The 26,020-nt window shown below is 32.9% G+C and overlaps 1 protein-coding gene across 1 annotated transcript in view; it reads right to left on the bottom strand.

Annotated features, from left to right (window-relative positions):
- Window positions 1-26,020, bottom strand: part of LOC126737848 (lethal(2) giant larvae protein homolog 1) — a 173,095-nt gene that overhangs the window by 56,489 nt on the left and 90,586 nt on the right. Inside the window, exons 10-13 of the mRNA XM_050442912.1 lie at window positions 25,906-26,015; window positions 12,661-12,838; window positions 1,401-1,589; window positions 1,212-1,333 (exon numbers count right to left, since the gene is read on the bottom strand). Coding sequence (XP_050298869.1) covers window positions 1,212-1,333; window positions 1,401-1,589; window positions 12,661-12,838; window positions 25,906-26,015 — 599 coding nt within the window. The remainder of the gene's footprint in view (window positions 1-1,211; window positions 1,334-1,400; window positions 1,590-12,660; window positions 12,839-25,905; window positions 26,016-26,020) is intronic.

Here is a 26,020-nt window from a genome sequence, read left to right as displayed (position 1 = left end):
TATAGGTTTAAGAATTAGATTTATTTTTAACAGTGGGTGAGAGAACTTAAAAGCGCAAGGGTGTTCGTCTGTTCGTCGCTCTGCCAATTTTACGATTTATGGTTATTTAATTATACATTTACTTCTTTGTTCTCTTGCTAAGTTTACGACATCAATGTAATACTCTTATTTTGATTTTTGTTCATTATTAAACATAAGGTTCAATGATTTTACTTGGTGTTTAAATGGAACGTAAGAATTGCCGAACCAGGCCTATTATACAGTCCACAAACAACAAATCAACCAGATTAGACGTGGGAAAAACTAAATAACACAGATATCCTGGGCGAACTGTATTTATTGTTATACCTGCTTAGTTATTTATAGTTGCTAAGGAAAATAAAGAATTTATTTTGCTGTCAGTTACATTGGAATACAATACAATACAATTACAAGTCTTGGAATAGTGAGAATTTATGTGTTGAATTGAAGATTTTACTTCCAAAATGGTTTACACACTAACCGAAAGAGTGGAAATTATTCTAATTTATGGTACCCAAAATCAATGTGCTCGGCAAACTGCCGTCACGTTTAACGCCAGACATCCGGAGAAGATAACTTTGCATAGGTATGTTTTGGACCTTGTTACTAAGTTTACTGAAACTGGATCTGTTGCAAATAAAAAACGTGATCATCGGCGAATTTTGGATACACCATATGTAATTCAAGGTTTAATTTTTTTATATTTTTTATGAAAACTAGTTTTTGTTGTTTTACTGTTTTCATGTAATGTACTAAAAGTTTTAAAAAACTTATTATAAGCCAAATCTGCGTCCTGAGCAACTGTTACATGTTCCCAGGTTTCATTTCCCAGTGATTTAAGAAATTGATAATCATTATGTGAGATATAGTTTTGATGGTCAAATGTTGGTGTTTGTTGGTTTTCATCTATGTCAAGCCATATGTTCAAATAAAGGGGAAAGTGGTCTGTTAAATCAGTTTCCAGTACAATACCATTATAGTTAAGATTGTTAGTCCTTAACTTGTTTTTAATAAAAATATGGTCTATACAGGTTTGAGTGTCTGATGTTACTCTAGTAAATTATTTAATACAAGGTTCAAATCCTAAGGAGGACAATACTGATAAATATCTATTAACAGAGGGATTCGTTGGTTTGAGAATATCAAAATGTATAGAGATATACTGTCTTTTAATAATCTAAAACTCATACCTGTTTATCTTCCTTAGGCCCTCTAGTTGATCGTCCTTTTCTGAGCCGTCTAAACGACTCTCTGAGCGATTTCTTGAAAGATTTCCTACGTGATATGGCTGCATCACCCTGTCCAGTGAGATCTAATAATAAATTGAAAACCTATTAAGATATTCCTTAAATTAACGTTTCATCTTAACTTCATCTTACCATTGGGATTTAAAGTACATTTTACAATAACTGGTTTACTTTTTATGTAATCCAGTAAGGCAAGACCGTGGGCCGTACCGGCGGCTACTAAGCCCCAGTCGGCGTGCAATACCGCTGACGTCACAGCTGCCGGAGGGTGAAGTTGTAGGAGGGTAGTTGCTTGGAAGCCTCTTACTTGATGTATGTTGCCTATAGCAAAAAGAAATAGCAATTAAATGATGCGATTTATCAAGCGCAGTTGTAATTACTTGAGAAATTCTAAGGCTGTAATATGAATTTATACAGGGTGTTTTGGGAGGAAAGGGAAATATTTTGGGAACATGTTTGGAAGGTCAAAATAAGATAAATTAACCCATATGTTTTAATCCGATTCTTAACTGTTTCTGAAATAATCGGTTCTGAAGTTCTTTTGTAAGATTTTTTATTTTAAAAGCAACACAAACAAATACTAGTAAAAATACAAAATTCAACTAATTTAAAATGTTTTCGAAAATACTCCCACCAACTTCAAGGCTGCAACGCGTTTGTTAGGCGCTCGTGTTGCACGTTTAATTGCTTGGGGATTGTTTTTAGTAATATTCCTTCTACGGTTTCTACTGGTGTTTCGTACACTAGAGCTTTCATTCACCCCCAGAGGCAATAATCCAGTGGATTTAAGTCTGGTCACCTCGGTGGCCAAACTTGAGGTCCTCCTCTGCCAATTTAAGGACCAGAAAAACGATTGTATAAGAAATTACGCACTCAGCGACTAAAATGAGGCGGGGCTCCATCGTGTTGAAAATACATTCGGTGTCGAACAATTAGCGGAACATCATCCAACATGTGTATTAAATGGTTAAACGTTCATCTAATACGAAAGGACTTAACAACTGGTTGTTCAGCATTCCACACCATAAGTTAACACTGAATCTATGTTGAAAGTTTCGTTCAAACGTGGCATGAAGATTTTCATCTGACCACCGATGTTCATTGTGTCGGTTATTAATTCCATTGCGGGTAAAATGAGCTTTATCGCTAAATAAAATGAATTTATGTAGGCCTCGATTTTATTGGAACCTGTCGCAAAATTGAACCCTTAAGCCATAAACACCCTCTTGAACATGCTGAACCGGTTGAATATGGAAAGGCTTAAAACCGTTTTTTCTAGGTCTTCCAAACGTCCAAATATGATACTAATCGAAATTCCTTTGTAATCCGCCTCCTACTAACACCCGGGTTCTCTTCAGCCACATCCAAAACATTTTCTTCATTTTCCACATTTAGTCCCACCTTTCGTTCAGAATTAATTCTTACGCTTGGAAACATTCCTGTTTCCTGAGCATTTGCAAAAACTGTCTGAAAAACTTTTCGATTAGGAATTCTTCGATTTGGAAAACGACAACAGCACGTAATGCGCGACCATTACAGAAACCATACACGATTATCATGTCAGCATACTCCCTATGGGTGAATGTGTGAGGCAATACGTAATGGAAACTTTGCTCTTTTCAAATTGAAACGCTCAGAATCAATCAAACTGACAACCATGGTTGTCAAAACTACCAATCAATTAAAATAGGTATTAACAAACAATGATAAAATACCTGCAACATGAGTTAGAAATACAGAGAACGTAATTATTCCAAAAATTTACAAAAAGACTTTAAAGCCGATTATTTTAGAAACGGTTAAGAATCGGATTAAAACAAATGGGTTAATTTATTTTATTTTGACCTTCTGAACATGTTCCCAAGTTGTCAGGGGGACAACTTTTGACATAAAAACCATTTCAAAAAACTCAATCCCCTAAGCGGGGGAGACATCCCCTAATTTTTTCTCAAATGGGACGGGGGGTCAAGTGTTACCTCATTAAAAGGGCCTCCATTGTCATTCCATATACAACGCTGCTTAGTTTTTAAAAATCGAGTCACTCGTTCAAGAAATATGCGCCATTAAAAGTTTAACACTAATGTGTGACGAAAAATGCAAAAAGAGATTTAATGCTTACTATGTTGATCAACTAAATGCTCGAAGAGCTGTCCGCCAACGTTCATACAGTGATACAAATCATTTTCAAACCAATGCCGAACGTTTAGAAGCATTTGCGGTTCACTTTGCGACATACGTTAAGAATTCTTTTTTGCAACTCTTCTAATATAGCCGGTGGACTACTGATTTTATGTTGCCCCACAAGAAAAAATCTAAAGGACTTAAGTGAGATGACCGAGGTGGCCACTCAATTGGGCTCCTTCGTCATTTAAATAGTTGAGTACATTTAGTAAAAAATATGAAGGAGCTCCGTCTTGTTCGAAAATCAATTCCTGTTCATTGTAAGCGCAGTTCTCTTCTATGATATTTGTTAGAACTGGGTTGATGGCATTTTGTAACAAATCTATCTACATATCGCCTGTTAATTTTCCAGGGAGGAAAAAAGAGCCCACAATGGAATTTCCAAAAATACCAGCCCATATACATTTAACTTCTGGGGGTGTTGTGTGTGTGTTTCGTGGAAAATCCTTGAATTGCTGTCAGTCCAATAACGGAAATTGTGGCGATTCACTAAACCATTTAAGAAGAAAGAACACTCGTCCGAAAAATACACATAAGTATGAAATTATTATTGTTTAACTAGCTCGCTCACTCATAACTTCGCAAAACTGCAGGCGACGATCAAAGTCGTCTTCATTCAATTCTTGCACTAAGCGAATTTGATAGGGATGGAACTTGTATTTCTTCAATACCCTTTGGACACTTATTCGAGACACACCCGTTGCAATTACCTTGTACTTAGCGTACTATCCATTGCAATTTCCCCAATACTGCAATCTCCATAGCTTCATGAAATCCTGCATTTTCAATATTCCCCTTTTTGTTATGAACTGAACATGTTTCGCGAAACTTTCATCATTCAAAAGACATTGAAAAGACAAAAAATTGTTTCTCGCATTCTTGTCGTTTGTTTACTTAAAATGATTAAATTAGTGTTTCGACTTAAAGATGTGTTCCATGTTCACTCTGGGTTCAGTCTCACTCTCTCAATTCATTTTAATGATATCGTCACACATAGGCTCATATAAATAAAACGGCACATGCTTCTGCTTATGTTTTTTGAGATAAACACATTCCACTTTAATGCAACGAAAAAAGATGGAGGTAGAGTAAAAGCATGTCTTTCATTTTATTAATACAACCCAACATTTAAGGGCCCATATTTCTTGAACGAATTAGTCGATTTTTAAAAACTAAGCAGCGGTGTATAGGGAATGGCAAGACCTTTTTAAGAGGGTATCACTTGACCCCCGGCCTATTTGAAAAAAAAATAGGAGATGTCATCCCCGCTTAGGGGGTTGAGTTTTTTAAAATGGTTAATTATGTCAAAAGTTGTCCCCCTGACACTGATACTTGACGTATTTTTGGACCGAAAAGTTTTTTCCCACCCTGTAATGCCTTAATACAGATTTTGTTCAAATGAGCAACAAGACAAGAGCCGATATTACGGACAATTTAGTAGAGTTATTCAATGAAACGACAGCCTTTATCAAGGATATTTGGGTTCAATTAGATAATCAGCAAAAGAATCAAAATAAGGATGTATTCATTTTTATTAGAGATAAACTAGTTAGGGCATTTGAGATATTAAAAGTTCCATATAAAGTACCATTAAAGTACCATCTGATCCGATAATTTTGGACAAATATTATATATCATCGAGCGACGATGAGGAAATAAATATGCGTTTGTCAAATTTAGAGTTTTTTCATTTAGCTGGGAAAATAGTACCTCAGGAGTTTGATAGCTCACATGACAGGCTACAATCATTTTTAGATGCTCTTACATTGCTTAATGAAAATTCGGGCAATCGTGGAGCAAACGCAGTAGCCTACGTTATAACACGACACCAAGTTCTTATCATGATTTTTCCCCGTTCGAGCTTGTATTTGGGAAAAAAGCTGATTTTCAAGATTCATTGAATAACTCTCAAGTTGATCCATTGTACAATATAGATGCTTACGATCAATAATTTCGTTATAGGCTACAATTGGCACATAAAATGGCAGGGGAGTTTCTCAAACGAGCAAAGTTGGACAGAAAAGGCCAACTTGATATAAACGCAAAAGTATCCAATTTGAGCCCAGGTGATTTAGTAGTTAGGGTTACAAATGAAAGTCGGCATAAATTTGGCTCGTGGTACAATGGTCCTTTTTCAATTATCGGCACAGAAGGCCCAAACTGCACTATGAAGGACGATAAAGGAAAATCAATTACTTTACACGAAAACCGCGTGAGAAAATATGTTGTATAAATAGGATTAATTTGATGTTTTTGTAGTTATATTATATTATATTAATGTACTTATAATTTATTATTTATGTACTTATGGGGTCTTTTTAAGTAAGAAATTTAATCTTTTTTAATATTTTTTTTTTAATAAATTAAGTTTAACTTTAAGAATCGGTAGGTTAAGTAATAAATGTAATTCAACATGTAAAAATTTTTTAATATTTTTATATTTTCCTAAAGAATGACTTTCACAAGTGGCCATAGTGAAGGTCCTTCGCCAAAAGGGGATGATGTAAAGGAATTATTAATAATATTAGGCAAATTCTTTAAAAGCAAAGTAGGTTAATTTAGCATAAATTAATTAATTTATGCTAATTAAAGCATTTTATTTACATTAATAGTTGGTTGCAATATTTAGTCGACCTATTTTATAGCAGCTATTTGCAAAATAAGCTATATCGCGGCTGGTGTCTAATTAGTGTGACGCTGTTCAATTGCTTTTTGTATGGAAATATTTTTCAATTCATTCAATAAACAGTTTTAAAATTGGGGATTCTTATTAATTGTTTATTCTTTTAATCTTCCTTCTTTAATCCTTCAAATTAATAAGATACCTTTTTATTTTATTAAAATCTATTAGTAACTAGTTAATTATGGAGTATAGGAACATTTTCTTTTTTTTTAAGTAGCATTATAAATTTAAGCAAGCTTAATCCTTCTCTTTTGCACATACAGGCATTCAGTTGTCTAGGTGCAAAACTAAATTAAAGGCTATATGATTAGAATTTTGGAATTGCTAAATGAATCTGTATATTGAATTTATTATTAAAAAAGCATTATAATAATAAAGCATTTAAAAAAAAATTCAGGTATAATTCTGCGCGTTTTTTGTTTTATATTTAATTTTTCAGCGTTTTCAAGTTATTCATTAACAAAAAGTGTTTTTTAGTAAACATTATTACAGATTCAAGAAAGGAAATACTATTCATTCATTCGAATCCTAAAAATCTGCTGCACCGTAGGGCAGTACATTGGATTTACTTGAATTCTGATATTTTAGCCCCTCTTTGGTACTAGATAATTTGAAAAAGTCAACACTGCATTAACGTAGGGAGAATGTTCTTAAGAAACTGGTTCGGTACTTTTATCCAACAATTTTTATTTAAAGAAGCTCTCTTCAATTTCTATTTATTTTTTCTTTTATTTACGAAATAAATTATATCCTAACCCTAAATGTATATAATTATTCTGCCATCAACAAATATATTAATAAAATATTGTATAATGAACTTAATCTATTAAATATCCAAATCTTCTATAAATCAACAATATATCTATCTAAATGTATATTAATATGTAGCAGCCCAAGATATATAAATAAGATAAAACTTCCAATAACTTAACCAAAAACTTCCAAAAAAAATATAAAGCAACTAAAAACATACCATTAAAATAATCAAAATAAGAAAAGTAAAAGCAATCAAATATATTTGATACTTAACACTTAGCACTCAACGAGTAAACTCACTCAGATACCGTTTAAGTTTTGAAGGCTTTAAATCCACTAAGTCAAAAGCCTGATTAAATCTATTTCCCAACATGTGGAGTCGATTAATTGGAGAAAATTTACCATAGTTTGTATGGTGACATTCAACCAGAAAAAGGGACGTCTCTCTAAGGACTCTGGTATTGCATCTAAAGTTTATCCGCGATAACAATTCAGGGCAATCGATTGCATTATTGATCAACTTGTGAAGAAATATGATATCACACCTAGTTCGATAGTCCTCAAGAGAAGTCATATTTAGCCTTGATTTAAGTTCCAATAAAGACTCATCTCGTACATTAAATCGCCAGGCACAAGTCCAGAGAAATTTATTTTGGACCTTATCAAGACTGTAAATATGGTTAGCATAATAAGGGGACCAGACTATGGAAGAATAAGACATGACACTACGAATAAGTGTAATATATAAAACTCTGAAGGCAGCTGCTGAAAAGCCTTGAGTATTTCTAGTTATAAAACCAAGAGTACAAAGGGTTTTACTAGACAAACTATCTATATGTAGTATGAAAGTCCGGGAACTGTCAAATAACACTCCCAAATCTTTAATTAGCGATACTCTTGAAAGTGTATTATCATTTAATGGGACAACTTTTCTAGATTTAGTAAAAGAAATGATAAAACACTTATCCTTATTAAGATGTAAGCCATTAGAGACAGACCAATTATATAGAGAATCTATGTCTGATTGTATTATCAGGCAATCAGACAAGTTTGAAATATTTAAAAATAGCTTCAGGTCGTCTGCAAATAATAGGAATTTGCAAAATTTGATAATACTGAAAATATCGTTAATAAATAAATTAAAAAGTAGAGGCCCCAAATGTGACCCCAGAGGCACCCCTAAAGTAACCAAAATAGGAACTGAAAGTGGACTTCTTACATTAACAAATTGTATCCTTTTATGTAGGTAACTATTTAGCCAAGAAAGAAACCACTTAGGGGAACCATAGCATCTCAATTTAAAAATGAGCAATGAGTGGATGACTGTGTCAAAGGCCTTTGAGAAATCAGTATAGATGGAGTCGACCTGATGACCGTTCTCAAAAGCCCTGACAATGAAGTCATGATATAATACAAGGTTTGTAGAAGTAGATTTACCCTGCCTAAATCCATGTTGCTTGTTGATCAAGAGACCTCTACAATGCCAATATTTGTTCAGAATAAATAATTTTTTAGATCATCCCTGTCAGTATTTTTGAATACAAGAGTTATAAAGCTGTCACGCCATTTCTCAGGGAAAGTTTGTAATTTTAAAGACAAATTAAATAATGTACACAAAGGTGGGAACATTATCAGGACCGTAACTCAGTTTGTCCTTAAGACCAAATATAGATTCAAAAACCTCAGACAGGGTGAACTGGATAAAAGGCATGTCGACAGAATTTGCTACTGGAAAATTAAAGTTAGTGAGATCAACCTCATCAGAATGATAAACACTAGAAAAATAGGTAGAAAATAAGTTTGCAATATCCTCCCCCGAATCTGCTGAAATATCATTTAAATGCATAGTATTTGGGATACCATGACTTTTATTAAGGGAGTTAATATGATCCCAAAATTGTGTGGTGTCAGATTGAATTGACTCATTTAGGGTAGCAATGTAAGATCTATAACATTGCTCAGTAAGAACTTTACATTGAGTACGTAGGTTAGCAAACAGGATATAATCTTTAGCTAAGTAAGTACTTTTTAATTTAGCATGAGCAGTCTTTTTTGATAAAATAAGATTCCTTAATTCTGGGGAAAACCAACGAGGAAACCTGGAAGGTTTATATATTTTTTTTGGTACATAGAGGATTGCATATAAAACTATGTCATAAAAGTTATTCACTGAATTATCGATGTCTGAATCATCAAAAATACTAAGCCAGTCCACTAAAGAAAAATAATCATTAAAACTTACAAAATCAGCATTTTTAAAATCAAAATAAGTTGTACTATAATCCAAACTTTCAATCCTATCACTAACCCTAATATCGCAAATTGTTGCTAAGTGGTGAAAGTTGTTTGGAAGAAGATTGTCTAAAGCTTGTTGAACAGATATTTTATGGCACTCGTCAATACTGTTAAAAATCAGATCCAGAAATACACCATGATAGTTTGGAATAATCTTAGATTGTCGCATATTCAGATAAGAAAATGATTCACAAACTATTTTGGCTGGATAGGTCAGTGCGCACTCAACTAACAGACCCTCTTTAATTGAGTAATTCCAAGTGGCTAAGGGTAAATTGTAATCTCCAAATAGAAATACAGGTATATTGGGAAAATTGTCCTTAATACTTTCAACTGCTGAGCAATAGGCACGGTAGACTTCTTCTGAAGAATTAGGAGGAATGTAAACACAACCCAAAATATTAGATAGCTCACCATAATCCACTTGAACAAAAATGTGCTCCTAGGAATTGCGATCTAGCCTAAAAATCTGATATTCAGAATTAGCTAATTCATTGTCTGAGTAATGTTGATTTAGCCAAGTCTCAATCAAAATAATGACATCATAATCACATTGCAATATTGCACCGAAGTTGATCAAGTTTAGTACCAATGCCACCCTGAAAATAAATAGATATGTAGGTTAATGTGTTCGGTTTTTTGGTAGTGGCTTTTTGGTAATTGATGGAGAACCATTTATGAATTTAATAATTAAATCAGTCTCTCCCTCTTGTTCTCTGCCATGTAGCTCAGATAGAACAGCTTTGAACTGTTCTTGCTGAAGCTTTGTTTTATCATAGCCCATTCTTATGTTTCCGTCAAGTCTATTTCGCCTTTTCATTGCATTCTTTACCAAATTTGAGTGTTTAGTTACCACTTTAATTGGCCTATTCCTTCCTTCGGAAGCCTGCCCTACTCGTAAAGCCTTTAAAACATCATCCTGTGCGATGCCAACATTTTTTAAGATGGGGACGAGTATAACATTGTCATTAACAATTCTTTCTTGCATACTGCTACTTCCAGACTAAGGAACACCGTAAACCATTAGATTGATGGCCCGCTCTGCACGATCTTCAATTTCATGTAACACTGATTCCATGTTAGCAGGAGAACCGTTCCCTTGAGAAGTCTGCTTTTTTTTAAAGTATCCACTTCATCCTTTAGAGATTTAATCTGCTCCTCCAGTTGAATAAATTTGTTTGTCAGCAAAGTAATTTTTTTGAAGGAGAGCACACAAGCATCACAAAAGAACAGAATAATGCGTTTCTGCACAACTATGGCTTTCTGCTCACTTGCACAAAGACCGGAACATTTTTCATTCAAATGAAAAAATACACGGCAGCTATCACATCTAGGGGCTTTTTCTATGTGATCATCATTGATTGGCTTTAAACACTTGTTGCAGGGCTTCATTATTCACAATATTACCTTACAAACTTTAACCAAAAAAACTCCAATAAAAACAAAATACTTGTGTAAAATCAATATGCTACACACATAGTAGCGACTTAGCTCTTTAACTTTAAGCAAAATAATTTTAAGTTTTTGCTATAATATTAAAAAAAAACTCAAAATTACTTTTTTTTCCGGAAAATGGTCCTTCAGGAAAAATTCTGTTCTATAACAGTGATTCGAAAAAAAAAACGTTCGGGAAAGTGGTCGTTTGGAAAAATTGTGGTTCGGGCACTGACTGTGTGATGTTATAAGGATCTTCTGGTCATGCGATAGACAGCCGGATGTGTTAAAAGAGTTCTTTCATCTTTGAGTAATTTATTGAGTACAAAAGTGAAGTTCTATCTCCAATCACTTTTACAAGATTAACCTACTTACATACCGGTAAAGGCACTGGTTTTGTGCTAAGGTTGTTTACACACTTGTAGTTGCAGCGAAACAGTCATATCAACGCTCTGTGTTTTACAAAATCGGAAAAAGAATAGTCCGCTGCAAGCGTACCATTGTCATGTTTTGACAGGGGTCTAAAATAGTCCGCGAGCTTAATTATTAAAGACAGCATATTGCGGTTAAGCAACAAGCTTCGCAAATATATTTACAACTTCTAACACTGACATTCAAAATATTGCAGTGCTCATTTATATGCTGATGACACGCAACTCTACTTTTTTTTTCCTGAAAGTAAAGAAATAGCTGCCAAGAAAATAAACGATGATCTAAAAGCCTTAATAATTTTTTCAGAAAAACACAATCTGCAAAAAAACTCGTCTAAGTCTACCTTCTTGATTTTCGGCAAAAATCGCGAGTATTGCATCAGAGTATGGCTTCCTCAAACAAGCTTTTGCATTCTACTTGTTCCCGCAATTTGGGACTTCACATTGACACCAATATGAGGTATAAACAGCATATAAGTAAGTGCATTCAATCTGCTTATTCTAATTTAAAGCAACTGTTTCCGCATAGACCCCTGCTTTCAACATCTCAAAAAATTACCTTATGCGACGCTCTGGTTTTGAGTCATTTTAATTTTGCCTACGTCGTATTATGGTCCATGCTTAGACTCCATCGACAAAGGTCGAATTCAGCGAGTGCAAAAGTCATGCTTGCGATTAATTTACAGCATTCGTTGTGGAGATCCTGTCAGTTACATGCTACAAACCAAATGGCTTTCCATGGAGGATCGTAGAAATTTGCATGCTGCTACTGTATTTGACCAAGTAATAACTTTAAATTGCCCCTCGCATCTATTAAATAAAGTACGCTATAGAACTGACGTACATTCTTTGAATCTCCGGCATAGAGGTCTAATTTCTCCGCCTTTGCATACCACTATGTTTTATCAGCTGTCATTTTCTTATAATATTTATTTAATTTACAACCAGATTCCTGAGGACTTTAAAAATGTATCAACAAGCGTATTTAAACATAAATACAAAAAATATTTATTGCGGTAGAATGGGTATATCTGGCGATCGTCGCGTTTATTAAATATGTATGTATTGAGTATGTTAAAGCTTATTGGATGTTTGGCACTTGTTGGGGGATACCTAGTAATTTATTTTGGATGCAACAAAAGAAACAAAAAGGAAATTATAACTTATTTTATGAGGGAGGTTAAACACGAATCTTTTTTAAATTGCCTTTAGCCTCCTTTTTGCCCATATTATGGTTAAGTTTTTTTTTTTTTTAATTTTAAAGCATATAATAATTATTATCTTTGTATCTAGTTAAGATATAATATTTTGTTGTAAATTGGGCAAATAAACGATTTATTATTATTATTATTACTATTATTATTCGAGCAAATGACAGGGAATCCAATAATTTATCAACAAATATAGGTTTTCATTTACCCTTAAGTTAATGATTAAGACTTAAGAGGTTTTAGACAAGTCTGTATCTAATGATGGGTTCCATATTCCTTTAAGTCTTGAATAAGTAGTTAAAAGGCCAAAATAGTGATACGTTTATAAAATTTGTCAAAGAATAAGGCCTTATTTTTATTACTATTTTTAATTTGAAATATAAATTAATAAAATGATTTACCTGTTCTTGGTGCCAACTGACTGTGCCCCTTCCACACAAATCCGTCTCTGTCACTAACAATATTCATACTAACAACCTTAAGCGGCCCATCCAGCACTTCTGTATCGAACTTAGCAATAATCACTTGTCCAGCTGTGCCGGCTACTGCTAGTGTCCCGGAGAGTGGGCACATCACGACCTAATTTATTAAAAAATAGTAATTAGTTTTATGGATTTAATAAATATGATGTTTTCTACTTAATATAATCAATCAACCGATTAACAAGATAATTACAATTTGATTAAATTCTTGATTTTGATTATAAAACTTAGCTAAATTTTGATGCTTATTATTAAGTCAAAAATACTGGAAAAGTAAAATAACTTTTACTTTATTTAACTGGTCGGTGCAAATTCGAATTACACCTCGACAGATGTGAATATTGTATATAATGATTTTATAAGCATAATATAAACAGCTTTAGATAAGTTTGTGCCTGAAAATGATGATTAATGAGACGGTTCAAGAGGTTCAACGGGAAAGAAACTTGGCTTATAGAAGATTTCGTTTTACAGAAACCGATTCTGACTGGAAAAGCTATCAAAAACTCAGGAACAAAGTAACCTCAATAATGCGTACTAAAAAAACTAAATATTATATTATTACCATATGTTGATCAATCTAAAGGTGATTTTGTGATTATATGGATGTTGATTTTGGGACATACACAGGTAGTATAGAGGAAAACTTTAATCAATTTTATTCAGATAGCTTAAGGTAAACACACAAAGAAAGCAGGTGATCCAGCTCCTACTTTCGGCGCTCAATACCGGTGCCGCTTTTCCACCTGGTACGTACAATAAAGCTTAATTGCTTCTGGAAAAAATTTTTTTTTACGAATGCGAAGACCAAGGCAAGGAATACATCCGCTAAATAAAGAGCGTGTAGTATATGCGAATATCATCACCTATTTCTAACGCTAAAAATTCATGAAGAAAGGTTTTTTAATTCCATGAGAATGACATTAAATACATTTAATTATGATTTGGAATAAACTGAACAACGCCTAACAAAAACATGGTGCAACTAACACAAATAGCCGATTCTTATTTATTAAACCAACGCATATTTGTAACAAAACTTTCTGAAAAAATTATAGACAATCATTCAAGACATTCTATCTATCTAAAGGTTAAGAAAACCATTTGGTAATGTTTGTCCTGCAGATTTATCATAGATTGTAGTTGAACAATTCGTATGTTGTGCAAAAGGCTCCGTAACTTGTGAAATGTACGTGGATGAGGAAGAATATGAACTTCCAGCATACGGAGAAACTTGAGGAGCTGGTACAGAATATGAACCATGTGTGTAGGTATATTCTTCAACAAGTTATTGCACACTCCCTCTGAATGACAGTACTTTGTTTTCAGGAATTTGACGTACATAAGGAAGAAAACTTTTAAAAAAACAAGTGTGATCACCATCCTACTCCATCACTTATGATCGCTTAGCCTTTACATGTAAATATTCTAATTTTTGTTTTCAATTGTTATGAATTGTTCATTCCAAGGTTCACTTTTACCGTTTACTTTTATTTAATTTTGTGTTATTTAATTTTTCCTGACTGTTTTCTTTCCATCGTTATTGATTTTGGTTTAATTATTTTCGTTTATGTTCGGAATAGTTTGATTTTCATTTCGCTCTGTGTTTATTTCAATATCTAGATTCTCATCTGGAACTTCGTCAATACTGTCGTTTGTCTGACTATTTTCGTTTTCGACTTGTGTAGACTTTCTGCAGTTTGTGTATTACAGTTTCCAGTAGAAATTATCGCTTTAACTGTCTTAAAATATAAGCGATTAAAAAATTGCCATTTTAACGTGTAAGAGGCTGCTGGATCTCCCGATCGAGGTTCCTAAGCTTTTCTTTTCGAATGGGAGCCTCAACTGTAGGAAGTATTATAGCTGAAACTGTACTGGTAATATAGCATGAGTTGCAGCCGGAACATATGCCTATTTCAACAAAGGAAACTTTTAAAATGATCGCCGAAGACTTTTACAATATATGGAACTTCCCCCACGTAATAGATTGATGGAAAACATGTCCGCGTTATTTGTCCAAAAAATTCTGGGTCTATATTTTTTAACTATAAAAAGTCCAGTCCTCAGATTTTTATAAATTATTAACAACAAAAGAAATCAAAATACCAAGGCACAAATATGAAGGCACCTTATGTTTTTATAGGGGACGAAGCCTATCCACTTTTAGAATTTTTACTGAAACCCTTTGATGGGAAAAATTGCCTATTGATCATGAATGCTTTAACAACAGACTCTTAAATGCATTTGTATTCTACATAACACTATTCTTGATAGAGAAAATGTTCAAAGACACTTAACTGATGTAGACATTGAGCAAAGTAAAAATCAAAGTGCTGGGAGACCGTCAAATACAGCTAAGACTAAAATTAGAAATATATTTACCAACTTTTTTCCTAATAATCCACTGAATTATCGCAATTAAACAACTTTATTTTTACTATAATGCCCTTTTGCCTGGTTTTTATATTTGTTTAATAAACTATACATATAAGTAAAATTGTAGTTTTCTTTAAATATTGAAAATATATACTATTATTATTAATGGAAACTTTCAAACCATTTAATTTCTATTTCAGCTGCTATTTCATTCGACAAACTTTAGGATACATTTCTTTAGAATAAGACTAGCCGTTTATTCCACAGTGCAGGCTTTGCAAAAACAGCAAAGATCGGACTTTCTACGTCCATCGCACGCTCGGCTCCGAAATGAATCAATGAATCATCGCTTTATTGTCAAAAAAAATTTACAATTTGTAGACAAAGCTGATAACTAAAGTAAAACACAAAAGCAAACAAAACACACAAAAATAAAATAAAACTAATAAAACAAATATACAAACTTATACAAATCAGTAATTGTATGTGGTCAAAAGTATGAATAAATAAACAAATAAACAAAACACTACATAGCTACTAGCTACATAAAACAGTACATATAAAAACAATAAAATCAGTCTGTGTGTGTGAAGTTAAAATTAAGTATTAAAAAAATCGTTTACCGAGTAAAAGGCTCTCTCCAGTAGGAATAATTTTAATGCCTTACGGAAAGTAGGAAAAGATGTGATGGACTTGATGTTCAATGGCAAATGATTGTGCATTTTTTTTTACCAATGCTGAATGTGGAGTAGGCAGATATAAATCATACTCCGCGTTTCTGAGATGATAATTATGGGATGGCCTATCTGAATTTAATGAAACGTGCTTGCGAATTAGACAAACGGACACATATATAAGTAGTGACGGCAAAGTTAGGCTATTAAATTTTTTAAAGAAATCCTGGCAATGAGCTCTATAATTAAGTCTAAGTGTATAACGCAAAGGTCTCTTTGGAAGTCTGAAAATTTTGTCAAATTGAGTGACACTACACACACCCCAAAAAGGAAGGGCGTAACGAAGGTGTGATTCAAAGAGGGAAAAATACACTGTTATAGAGGTTGAGAGGCTAAGCTCCTTGGAAATTGATCTTAGCGCAAAACAAGCGATGCTTAATTTTCTTGTTAAAGGGTTATCCAGTACAAAAGATTGCAAATTATGTTTATAGGATAAAAATTTAGTTTTGGAGATGTTAAGGCAAAGAAGATTAGAGTCGCACCATGCTTTGATAGAAGTTAAGTCACTTGATATGATTTTATGAAGTTCGGCAATATCCGGATTGCTCCAGGTAAAACTAGTATCATCCGCGAATAGGCAGGTTCCTCCTTTAATATTCAGACTAGCGATATCATTGATAAATATGAGAAATAAAATAGGGCAAAGCACTGAACCTTGAGGCACTCCACATTCTATCGGCTTGCAAGAAGACATCGTAGTATCAATCCTCACAAACTGAATTCTTTGCGACATTACCAGACTTTGCCAGTCTCCTGTTATAGTAAATGTCTTTTGCCGCTTTTAGAACCCTTTGATAAAACAAGCGACCAAGAATTAAAAATTCATTCCGGTAAAAGAGTCGGCGCCGATTGACGCTGACAACAAGTTCCGACCGGATTTGTCTATGTGCGGGAACGTTTAAAAGCGCACTTAATTATTGGCGTTTATAAGCGCAGACTGCCAGTAAGTAGGAAACCTGCTTTCTTTTTTGTGTATCTTTACAAGATATTTCTGCAAGTATTGAAACAATAGAATGAACTTGTAATACAACTAATTCTCCGAATATACAAATTTCACATTTTAAAAATGTCAATCTGTCACAACTGAAAAAGACAGTTTTTGAATAAAAAAATAAAAAAACTAGTGATAATATGCTTAGTGTGAAATTAGTAAAACATTTATTTAGTGCCACTGGATACTCTTTATTGCATTTAATTAATTCGTGCCTATCAACTGGAATAATTCCAAGTGATTTAAAAACTAGTGTAGTGATTCCAATACCAAAGGTAACCACTTCAAAGATTTCTACAGATTTTCGACCAATAAATTTATTGCCTGTGATTGATAAAATTATAGAGACAATTGTATGCCAGCAGTTGAGACAATTTTTTGAACAACATAAACAGTTATATATTGGAGAGTCAGGGTTTAGAAATATTCACTTTTGTGAATCTGCTCTTCAGTATGTGTATCCCACACACATACTGAAGAGCAGATGACGAAAAGAGATTAAGGAAGACAAATATAGTTATAAGTGTATTTGTGGATCTTCAACGCGCTTTTGAGACAATAGATCGTAATATTCTTCTTAAAAAACTGTTATCTTATGGTGTGGGTAATAAAGCTTTGGACTGGATTAAAAATTACCTGGATAAGAGGTATAATAGAGTATGTATAAAACAAAAGTTTTCAAATAAAATAGAAAGTATAATAGGTGTACCACAAGGTAGTGTTCTTGGACCGCTGTTGTTCGTTATCTTTCGTAAATTTATTTGCAGATGATACAGTAATTTGTGTGTCAGGTAAAAATTACAGAGAAGCTACAAGTATCTTAAATTTGGAATTGAATATTTTGTATCAATTGCTTTGTAAAAATAAATTAAAACTAAACGAATCAAAGGCAAAGTGTATGGTAATAGTTATTGAAAAAATGTTTAGATCAAGGTTTAAATATTGAAATTAAAAAATCAAAAATTCAATTTGTCAGTGATATAAAATATTTAGGAGTACTCTTAGATCAACAATTAAATTTTCATGGTCATGTAAATTATATTTGTAAAAAGATTGCCAAGAAAGCTGGGTTTTTTAGGAGAATTCCTTACTGCTTGTCCCAATGGACTAAAATGTTAGTATACAATACAATTATTTTGCCGCACTTTAATTACTGTTCCTCGTTAGTTATATCTTGCTCTCAGGAACTTATAAATCAATTACAACTTCAACGAAATAAAGTAGTGCGAATTGTTCTTAACTGTAATAAACATATACCTATCGATCAGATGCTTCAAATATTAAAATGGCTTCCTGTGAAGCAAAATATTCTTAAAGGCAAATTTAATTTTAATTTATAAAATAGAGCACGGATTTATGCCATCATATCTGCAACATTTTTTAGAGAAAAGATCCAACTTTCAACAATATAATATAAAGTTAAGAAATGATTATCATATTTCAAGAGTTACACTACCACTCAAAATTATTTGCCCACCATGTATTCTTTTTAATATTTTAAATTAGATACAAAAATCTTATCTTTTTACCTATATTTAGAGTGTATCTCTTTTGTAAATTGCATATATGCTTAAACAGTATACCTATCAACTATGGTTCGTTGAAAAACACTGAGTATTTAAAAATAGTCTTGCAAATAACAAACAATGTAGTGAAAATATGCACTTCTTCTAAAAAACTAATCTACAGCTCGTAGTTACAGCTAGTTTACAGCTCGTTTCCGATGAAATTTGAAACATTTAAAGGTGTTTAGACTTCAAGAATGGATTTTATGTAACATTGGTAAATAATTTCGCTTGCTCATTGACAATTGTCACCGTTTCTTTGCTGGTTTTTCAACATTCTTTAAAATAGCTAAAACAAAAGAGCTATCGGTAGAAACAAAAGGTATTATCATTGGACTTCATAAGGCTGGAAAGACTAACCATCAAATTTCAACGGATTTGGGAATTCCAAGGCGGACTGTCGATTATGTTAGGAAATGCACCATAGAAGGGACTATTAGCAACAAATCTCGATCGGGAAGGCCAAAGGCAACAAGTTCAAAGGAGGATTTAAATATTATAATTACAAGCAAACGCAATAGACGCCTTACCGCCCTGAAATCACAGCAAAAATCAACAAGGAGCGTAAAATAGCGGTCCGGCGTAAAAAGTGTTTCGACAGTAAAACGGCGACTTTATAATGCTGGTCTTAAAGGACGTTTAGCTGTATCAAAACCGCTACTGAAGAATGTTAATAAGAAGAAAAGACTTGAGTAGTCCCAATCACACAAAGAATGGACCATTGATGACTGGAAGAAAGTTCTCTGTAGTGACGATTCGAAATTCGAGGTTTTTGAAACGAAGAGTGGAGTTTTTGTTCGCCGTTATGCGAATGAAAGGGTCGCTGAGAACTGTACGGTGGCCTCAGTTAACTACGGTGGTGGTTCGGTGATGGTGTGTGGGGTTGTTTCGGAGGATCTGCAGTGAGCGATCTAACAAGAATAGAGGAAATTCTTCGAAAAGAGGGTTACAAAACAATTTTAAGTGAAAATGTACTTCCTTCTGGTACTCGAATAATTGGCGAAAACTTCATCTTTCAACATGACAATCACCCCAATCACACGTCGAAATTGTGCAAGCAATATTTAGGTCAATTACAAAGGCAACATCTTCTGAAAATTATTGTATGGCCTCCACAATCACCGGGCCTTAATCCTATCGAATTACTGTGGGATGAACTCGATAGACAAGTGCGAAAATCATGTCCCACATCAAAAGAAGACTTGTGGAGGATCATCCAAGACGAGTGGCACAAGATACCTCAGGAAACTTTGGACAAATTAATTAGAAGACTACCGAAACTCTGTGAAGTTGTTATAAAAAATCGAGGCGGACATGTAGATGAATCCAAAATTTGATTTCTTAAATTTAATTAATTGAAAAATGTATTGTTTATATTCATTTTGTTATAAATAAACCGTTTCATAAGAATAACTGATGGGTTTATTATATTTAGTTATAACTTTAAAACAGTCATATGTGGGCAAATACTTTTGAGCGGTAGTATAGATCAACTTTATTGCAGAAATCATTTCAAAGTTTTTCATTTCAATCACAGTTTTTTGAAGGTTGCAAGTTTAACTCTCTTCCATTAGAAATCAAAAACGCAAGTAATCTAAGATTATTTAATAAGAATGTTAAAAATCATTTATTTAGAAATAGTGTTATGTGATGTACAATATTTATATATTAATATAGGTTTTACTTATTTTTTATACTACTAAATTTAGTAAATTAAATGTATTAGCCAAGTGCTAAATAAAGAATTTTATTATTATTATTAATATTATTATTTATAATCTATGGGATAACTATACTGCCCTCCTTAGTTAAAACGTCCTAACTACAAAATTGTCTTTTTTTGCTTTATTACATTTTATTGACCTATCAAATGGTATCTGCCTCCTTGGCTAAATTATAAAGTCCTAACTACATTTTTTATGCCTTAAATTCACCTAATTATATTGTTCTATGTGCAGAAAAGACAATAATCCCAAATTAAAATGTCCTATCTATCTTTTTCTAAGTTAAAATGTCCTAAGTAGCTTTCCGTTTGTAGAATATTCATTGATGAGACGAGAGAGACACACCTTGTGCATTCAGATATATAATATAAGGTTTAGCCTGTCAATGGCTACTCTTACCCTAGATTTTTGACTCTTTAGTCTTTTTTTTATATTTAGGGGTTTCAGGTGTCTCTGGAAGACAAGAATCTAAAAGTTGTTCAAAACACGAGGCATAATGTCAAATTCTTTGGAACACAATAACTCAAATTCTAAACCTTCAAATCGCTTGAAATTTCCAGGACTAAAAGTTCAATGGAGGTTTGAGAACTGTCTGGTTTTTGGAAAAAATCGGTATATAGGGAGGGTTGTTTAGAGCCAACAAAAGTCAGGAGAAAAATTCTACGAGTCGTAAAAAAAGAGCCTAAATGAAAATATGGATGAATTTATAATCCAGGTTTCAAACTCTATGAAATGCTTTTGAATATGCCAGTAGGGGCATATTCGAAAAAGCAAAGGGGTTGCGGGTCGAAATAAGGAAAATTTAATTTCACCTTTTTTAATTTTTTTTTATATATAACAGAGACTTATGTTACGATCTGGCCTGACGACTGTGCAGCTCAAAACAAAAATTGGGCTTTATTTTCTTTTTGTTTATGTTGTAAACTCTATCGAAACTGAACTGCAGAATTTGGAAATAAAATACTTTCAATCTGGCCACACTTTTATGTCCGCGGACTCGTTCCATCACCAAGTAGAACAATTATTGAAAAGGTACGGTAAGGTGATCGATTTTAATAATTTCAAATCGTCTATAGAAAAGGCAAACTCATCTAAGGTCCATGTAAAAGAGATGTACATACAAAACTTTTTTGAATGGAAAGATTGTTCATCCAAGTTTAAGCTTCAAAAAAATGTTCCCAAGCCTTACTTGCAGAATATGATACATTTGCACTTTAAAAGGGGAGAAAATGTGTTGTACCACAAAAATGCCTTTTCGGAAGAACCAAAAACTTCTTGCCGAACACAATGTCGAGGTGTAAAATTAAAAAGAAAACAAAATTTGATTTCTAAGTTACGTCCTATTATTCCGGCTAACCGAATGATATTTTGGAGGAATTACCGTTTCCCAAAATAATGATACTGACAATAAAGAAAATGTATATTTCCAGTAAGATTTCATTATTTACTTTCATACTTTTTTTAATGTTCTAATGTTTTATTAGTGAGTAATTTAGTTATAATGTTAATTTGAAATGTAACTCCTGTCTTTAATAAAAATCAGTCCAAATATATATATATTTTTTTATTATAATTACTTTACTAAGTTTAAAAGTCCTATCTAACTTTTTTTTCGAAAATTTCACCAAATATTGAATCTAGTCCCTTATTAAACTTTACCTACAAATGTAAAAAGCAAATTTCTAAGCATATAAAAAGAATCAGGGAATTGCTTTAAAAAAACATGAGGACTGCATATTAGTTTTCATAAAATCTCAATTTTCTCAGCTTTATCGATTTGAGAGTTAGGATGTTTTGACTAAGGACGGCAGTATACTATACCGGTAACACAGGAAAAAGGGAACAACTATTTTACTTTTCAAGATAAACAAATAAAATTTGGTATATTGATGGAATTGCTATAAGAGCATCTTCATATTCACATATCGAGTTGTAGTGCATTTGTTACTTTTTGTTTTTTACTTATGGAAAAAAGTGTTTTTTTAAATATTGAAATAGGGTGCCATGAATGCGTTGAAAGTTTTAATTTTTAATCAAGTAAACACGGAAAAATTGTTTTCATTGCATTTTATGACTTAAATCTTTTACACCTCTATTTAAAATGTCCAAACCAGTAATGTTGCATTTACTTTATTTTTTTTTTAAATAGCACGTTCTTGAGAACAAGCACTTTTGAAATAAGGTTTTTTTCCCCAATAATTTGGTATTATTTTTCAAATCGGTGGATAAATAAGCCCAAAAGAAGAAAAAAATGCATTTAATTCATATTTCTTGACTAGGACGCTGCGTTTTGATGCGTTTTTCAATTATTTTTCAATTGACATAATACATGACATCTTATTAAGCGCAATTATTATTAGTCATTCAAATAAATTTGGCACAATTTTTTGAAAAAACTCTTGCTAATATTTGAATGTTTACTGACTCTATTTCTGAAAAACTGATTTAAGTACCTAATAAAACACAATGAATATTATTTTTCCGTGATTACTTGATTAAAAATTAAAATTTTCAATGCATTTATGGCACCTTATTTCAAAATTTATATAATCGGTTTTTCCTATGAGTATAAAACAAAAAGTAGCAAATGCGGTATCATTATTCTCAGAATATTATTTTCTATCAAAATACGTAAGAATATACCAATTGTCCAATTTAAAATAAAAAAGTTAGTGTCACTTCTTGTTAAACCTGATGTAACAAAAAATAACAGAATATGTCAAAAGATGCTCTTATGACTATTCTGTCGATATACCAAATTTCCTGTGTTTATCTTGAGAAGTAAAAAAGTTCTTAAGGGTTCCCTTTTTCCTCTTACCGGTATATTATATTTGACTAGGCCAAAAAAATCGACTATTTTTTTTTAACAATATATCGAAAATATTCAAGGTGGCAAAAAAATATTGTAAAGGTTTGAGCCCTTAACGTTAATATTAAGACGTCTATCATCTTAAATTTAGATTTTTATTTGTGCTTTCATTTCTGCGTCAAAGCTACAAAACTATCGAGGTAAAAAAAATGTTCTGCACATATACATATTTATAGGAAATCAAATTCCCTACAAAAAAACCTTTTTTTTTGTGAAAATGTTCGCCATTGGGAGACTACAATAGAGACTCAGGGCACAAATACGAACTTTGTAACATCACTGTAAAATAAAGTAATACATTTTTATTTCAATGGTGAAAAGCGGTCGGTACTTATTACGAATTTACAGAAAATATTTTGGTAAAGGTTAAAATAAAATGGTGTTGAATATTTTATTTAACAATTTATTAAAGTATTTTGCACCATTCTTAAAATGTAACAAAGAATATATTATTCGCTTAATTATCAATCGCATATTAAATATTTCCGTTTAAAAGATAAGTGGAGTTAATCTAGTTTCAAAATAAGCGGCGCAATTACAGTGAAAGCTCTCCTTGCGGACAGCTCCTATAGGCGGACATCTCTTTTAACCGGACAAAGTTCCTGGAACCGAATTTCAGCATATCATTTTCAATGTTAAATGCATTCCGATAAGCGGACGCTCTTATAAACTGACGCGGACACCAGATTTTTCTGTATGTGATCAAAAAATCTCCCATAAGCGGACGCGAAACTCTAATACTCGGACGATTTTTAGTTCCGCTTATTGCAACGCACATATCTACATACATAAAATTCCCCGATTTATATTAGGTGATTCTCCATTTACGCATTTCGTTGGCTAGCCAGTATGTAATCTTGTGGTTTATCTTCAGTTCAGGCAAATTCGTAGTTGATTGAGATATTTTATTATTGTAACTGTAAAATGGCACCAAAAAAAGGATGCTCTCGTTAAAGGAAAAGATGGAAGTTGTTAAAGTATTAAACAGAGAAAGTGTTTCAGTTCGTCATTTGGCAAAGAGGTTTAATATTGGGAAAACGCAAGCAGCTGAAATTGCCAAAAATAAGGAAGATATCAGGAGTAAATGGCAATCAGGAGCTAATATAAATCAAAAGAAAGATTTTTTTAAAAAGGAAGGTTTTGCTATAGACAAAACATGTTTTGAGTGGTTTGTGAAAGCTAGAAGTCAGAACATTCCAATCTCAGGGCCGTTAGTGAAAATGAAAGCTAAAGAAATCGCCATTACTTTGGACTATAATAATTTCAGTACGTCCGACGGGTGGCTGCAAAAGTGGCGCAAGAGACATAGTGTGAGTTTCAAATGCATATCTGGCGAAGCTGCTGCAGTAAATCAATCAAGTTGACGTGTCACAATTTTTGGAGAAACTTCCGTCCATGTTGCTTGGCTACAAACCAGAAGACGTGTACAACGCAGATGAAAGTAAACTTTTTTTTCGCGCATTGCCCGACAAAACTCTGTCCCCTAAGGTCTATGTCCTTTCTCCCTAAGGAGAAACGTGTGGGTGGAAAGTTGCCTAAAGATAGACTAACCATTTTCTTCTGTGCAAATATGGCCGGTGAAAAATGCGATTTGATTGTGATCGGGTAAGCGGCTCGTCCCCGTGCTTTAAAAAACGTTGCTATTAGGGATCTAAAAGCGACTTGGAAATCCAACAAAAAGGCATGGATGACCCGAGAAATCATGCCTGAGTGGTTACTGAAATTCGACCGGAAAAATGGGAATCCAAAAAAGGCAAGTTCTTTTATTTTTAGACAATGCATGCTGTCATCCTCGTGATCGGAAAATGAAAAATGTGAAAATTATATTTTTACCGCCAAACACAACTTCAGTTTGTCAGCCTTTGGATCAAGGTATTATACAGAACTTTAAATTTTATTATCGGCATTTGATTTTAAAACATATTTTAACAAAAACTGACGATGTCCAAAGCTTATCTGAGCTTACAAAGTCTATTAATGTGTTAGAAGCTTTGTATTTTATAAAAACAGCATGGGATAAAGTAAATTCCTCTACAATTAAAAACTGTTTTGGCAAAGCTGGATTCAGAAAAAGTGGATGTAGCTCAGAATTTGCTGAGCAAAATTATTGCGATGCTAAAGACGGTCTGCCCTTAGCGACACTTGCTCAGTTACTGCGACATGCCAAACATTTAGGAGTAGCAGACCCCCAGAAAGTAGAAGATTTCCTGGCTTTAGACAATAACATAACAATAGAAGAAAATGCCATTGACAACTTATCAAATTTAAATGTAGAAAGTCCAGGCCAACTTGAATATGGTAGTCCAAACGACTCAGAAGAAGAAGTGGAACTGGTGTTCAAAAACTATAAATTCATATGGAGAAGCTCTAAATCATATTTCTATATTGACATAATTTGCTAAAGATGATTTCACTGCATTTCAACATTTAAAAAATTTAGTAAGTTATTACGAAAATTGTCTCCTTCAGCAAAAGATGGTGAAATTTCGTCAGACAAATATTTTAAACTTTTTTCAAAAAGCTAAAGAATAATGTTTTTTTTTTAAATCTCGTACCATGTATTGAAGCATTTATGTTTTTGTATGCGTATACATACATATAGATAGATAGCATAAATACATACTTTAAAAATGTGGCGAGTTTCTGTTTCATTTTCCCCATGATTATGTATTACCTCATTTCCTCATGATTATATACCCCTTATTTATATAAAAGTTACTGACCGCTTATGGGAGCTTTCACTGTATTAACTATTGAAAAAAGCAGCAGTTTTTAAAGCGCGATTAAGAATGCCATAGAAAATAAAAGGAACACTTTTTATAAGTAGTTCCGTAGTTTTTTTTTCGTAATCAATTTTTTTGCCACCGTTAATGAAGACTGATATGAATATAAATAAAATATTTACCCTTTTCACAGCCAATCGGGGATCATCCGAATAAGGATCAAACACGCCGGTTTTTCGGAATGGAGGCCACTCTTCTTCTTCGTCTTCTGGATCCTGGCTTGGGGGTACATCTACA

This window comes from Anthonomus grandis, chromosome 6 (genome assembly GCF_022605725.1).
Source record: "Anthonomus grandis grandis chromosome 6, icAntGran1.3, whole genome shotgun sequence".
In the NCBI taxonomy this organism is placed as follows: Eukaryota; Metazoa; Arthropoda; class Insecta; order Coleoptera; family Curculionidae; genus Anthonomus; species Anthonomus grandis.
The sequence above is the reverse complement of the archived record's forward strand: the minus strand, read 5'-3'. Positions and strand labels throughout refer to the sequence as shown.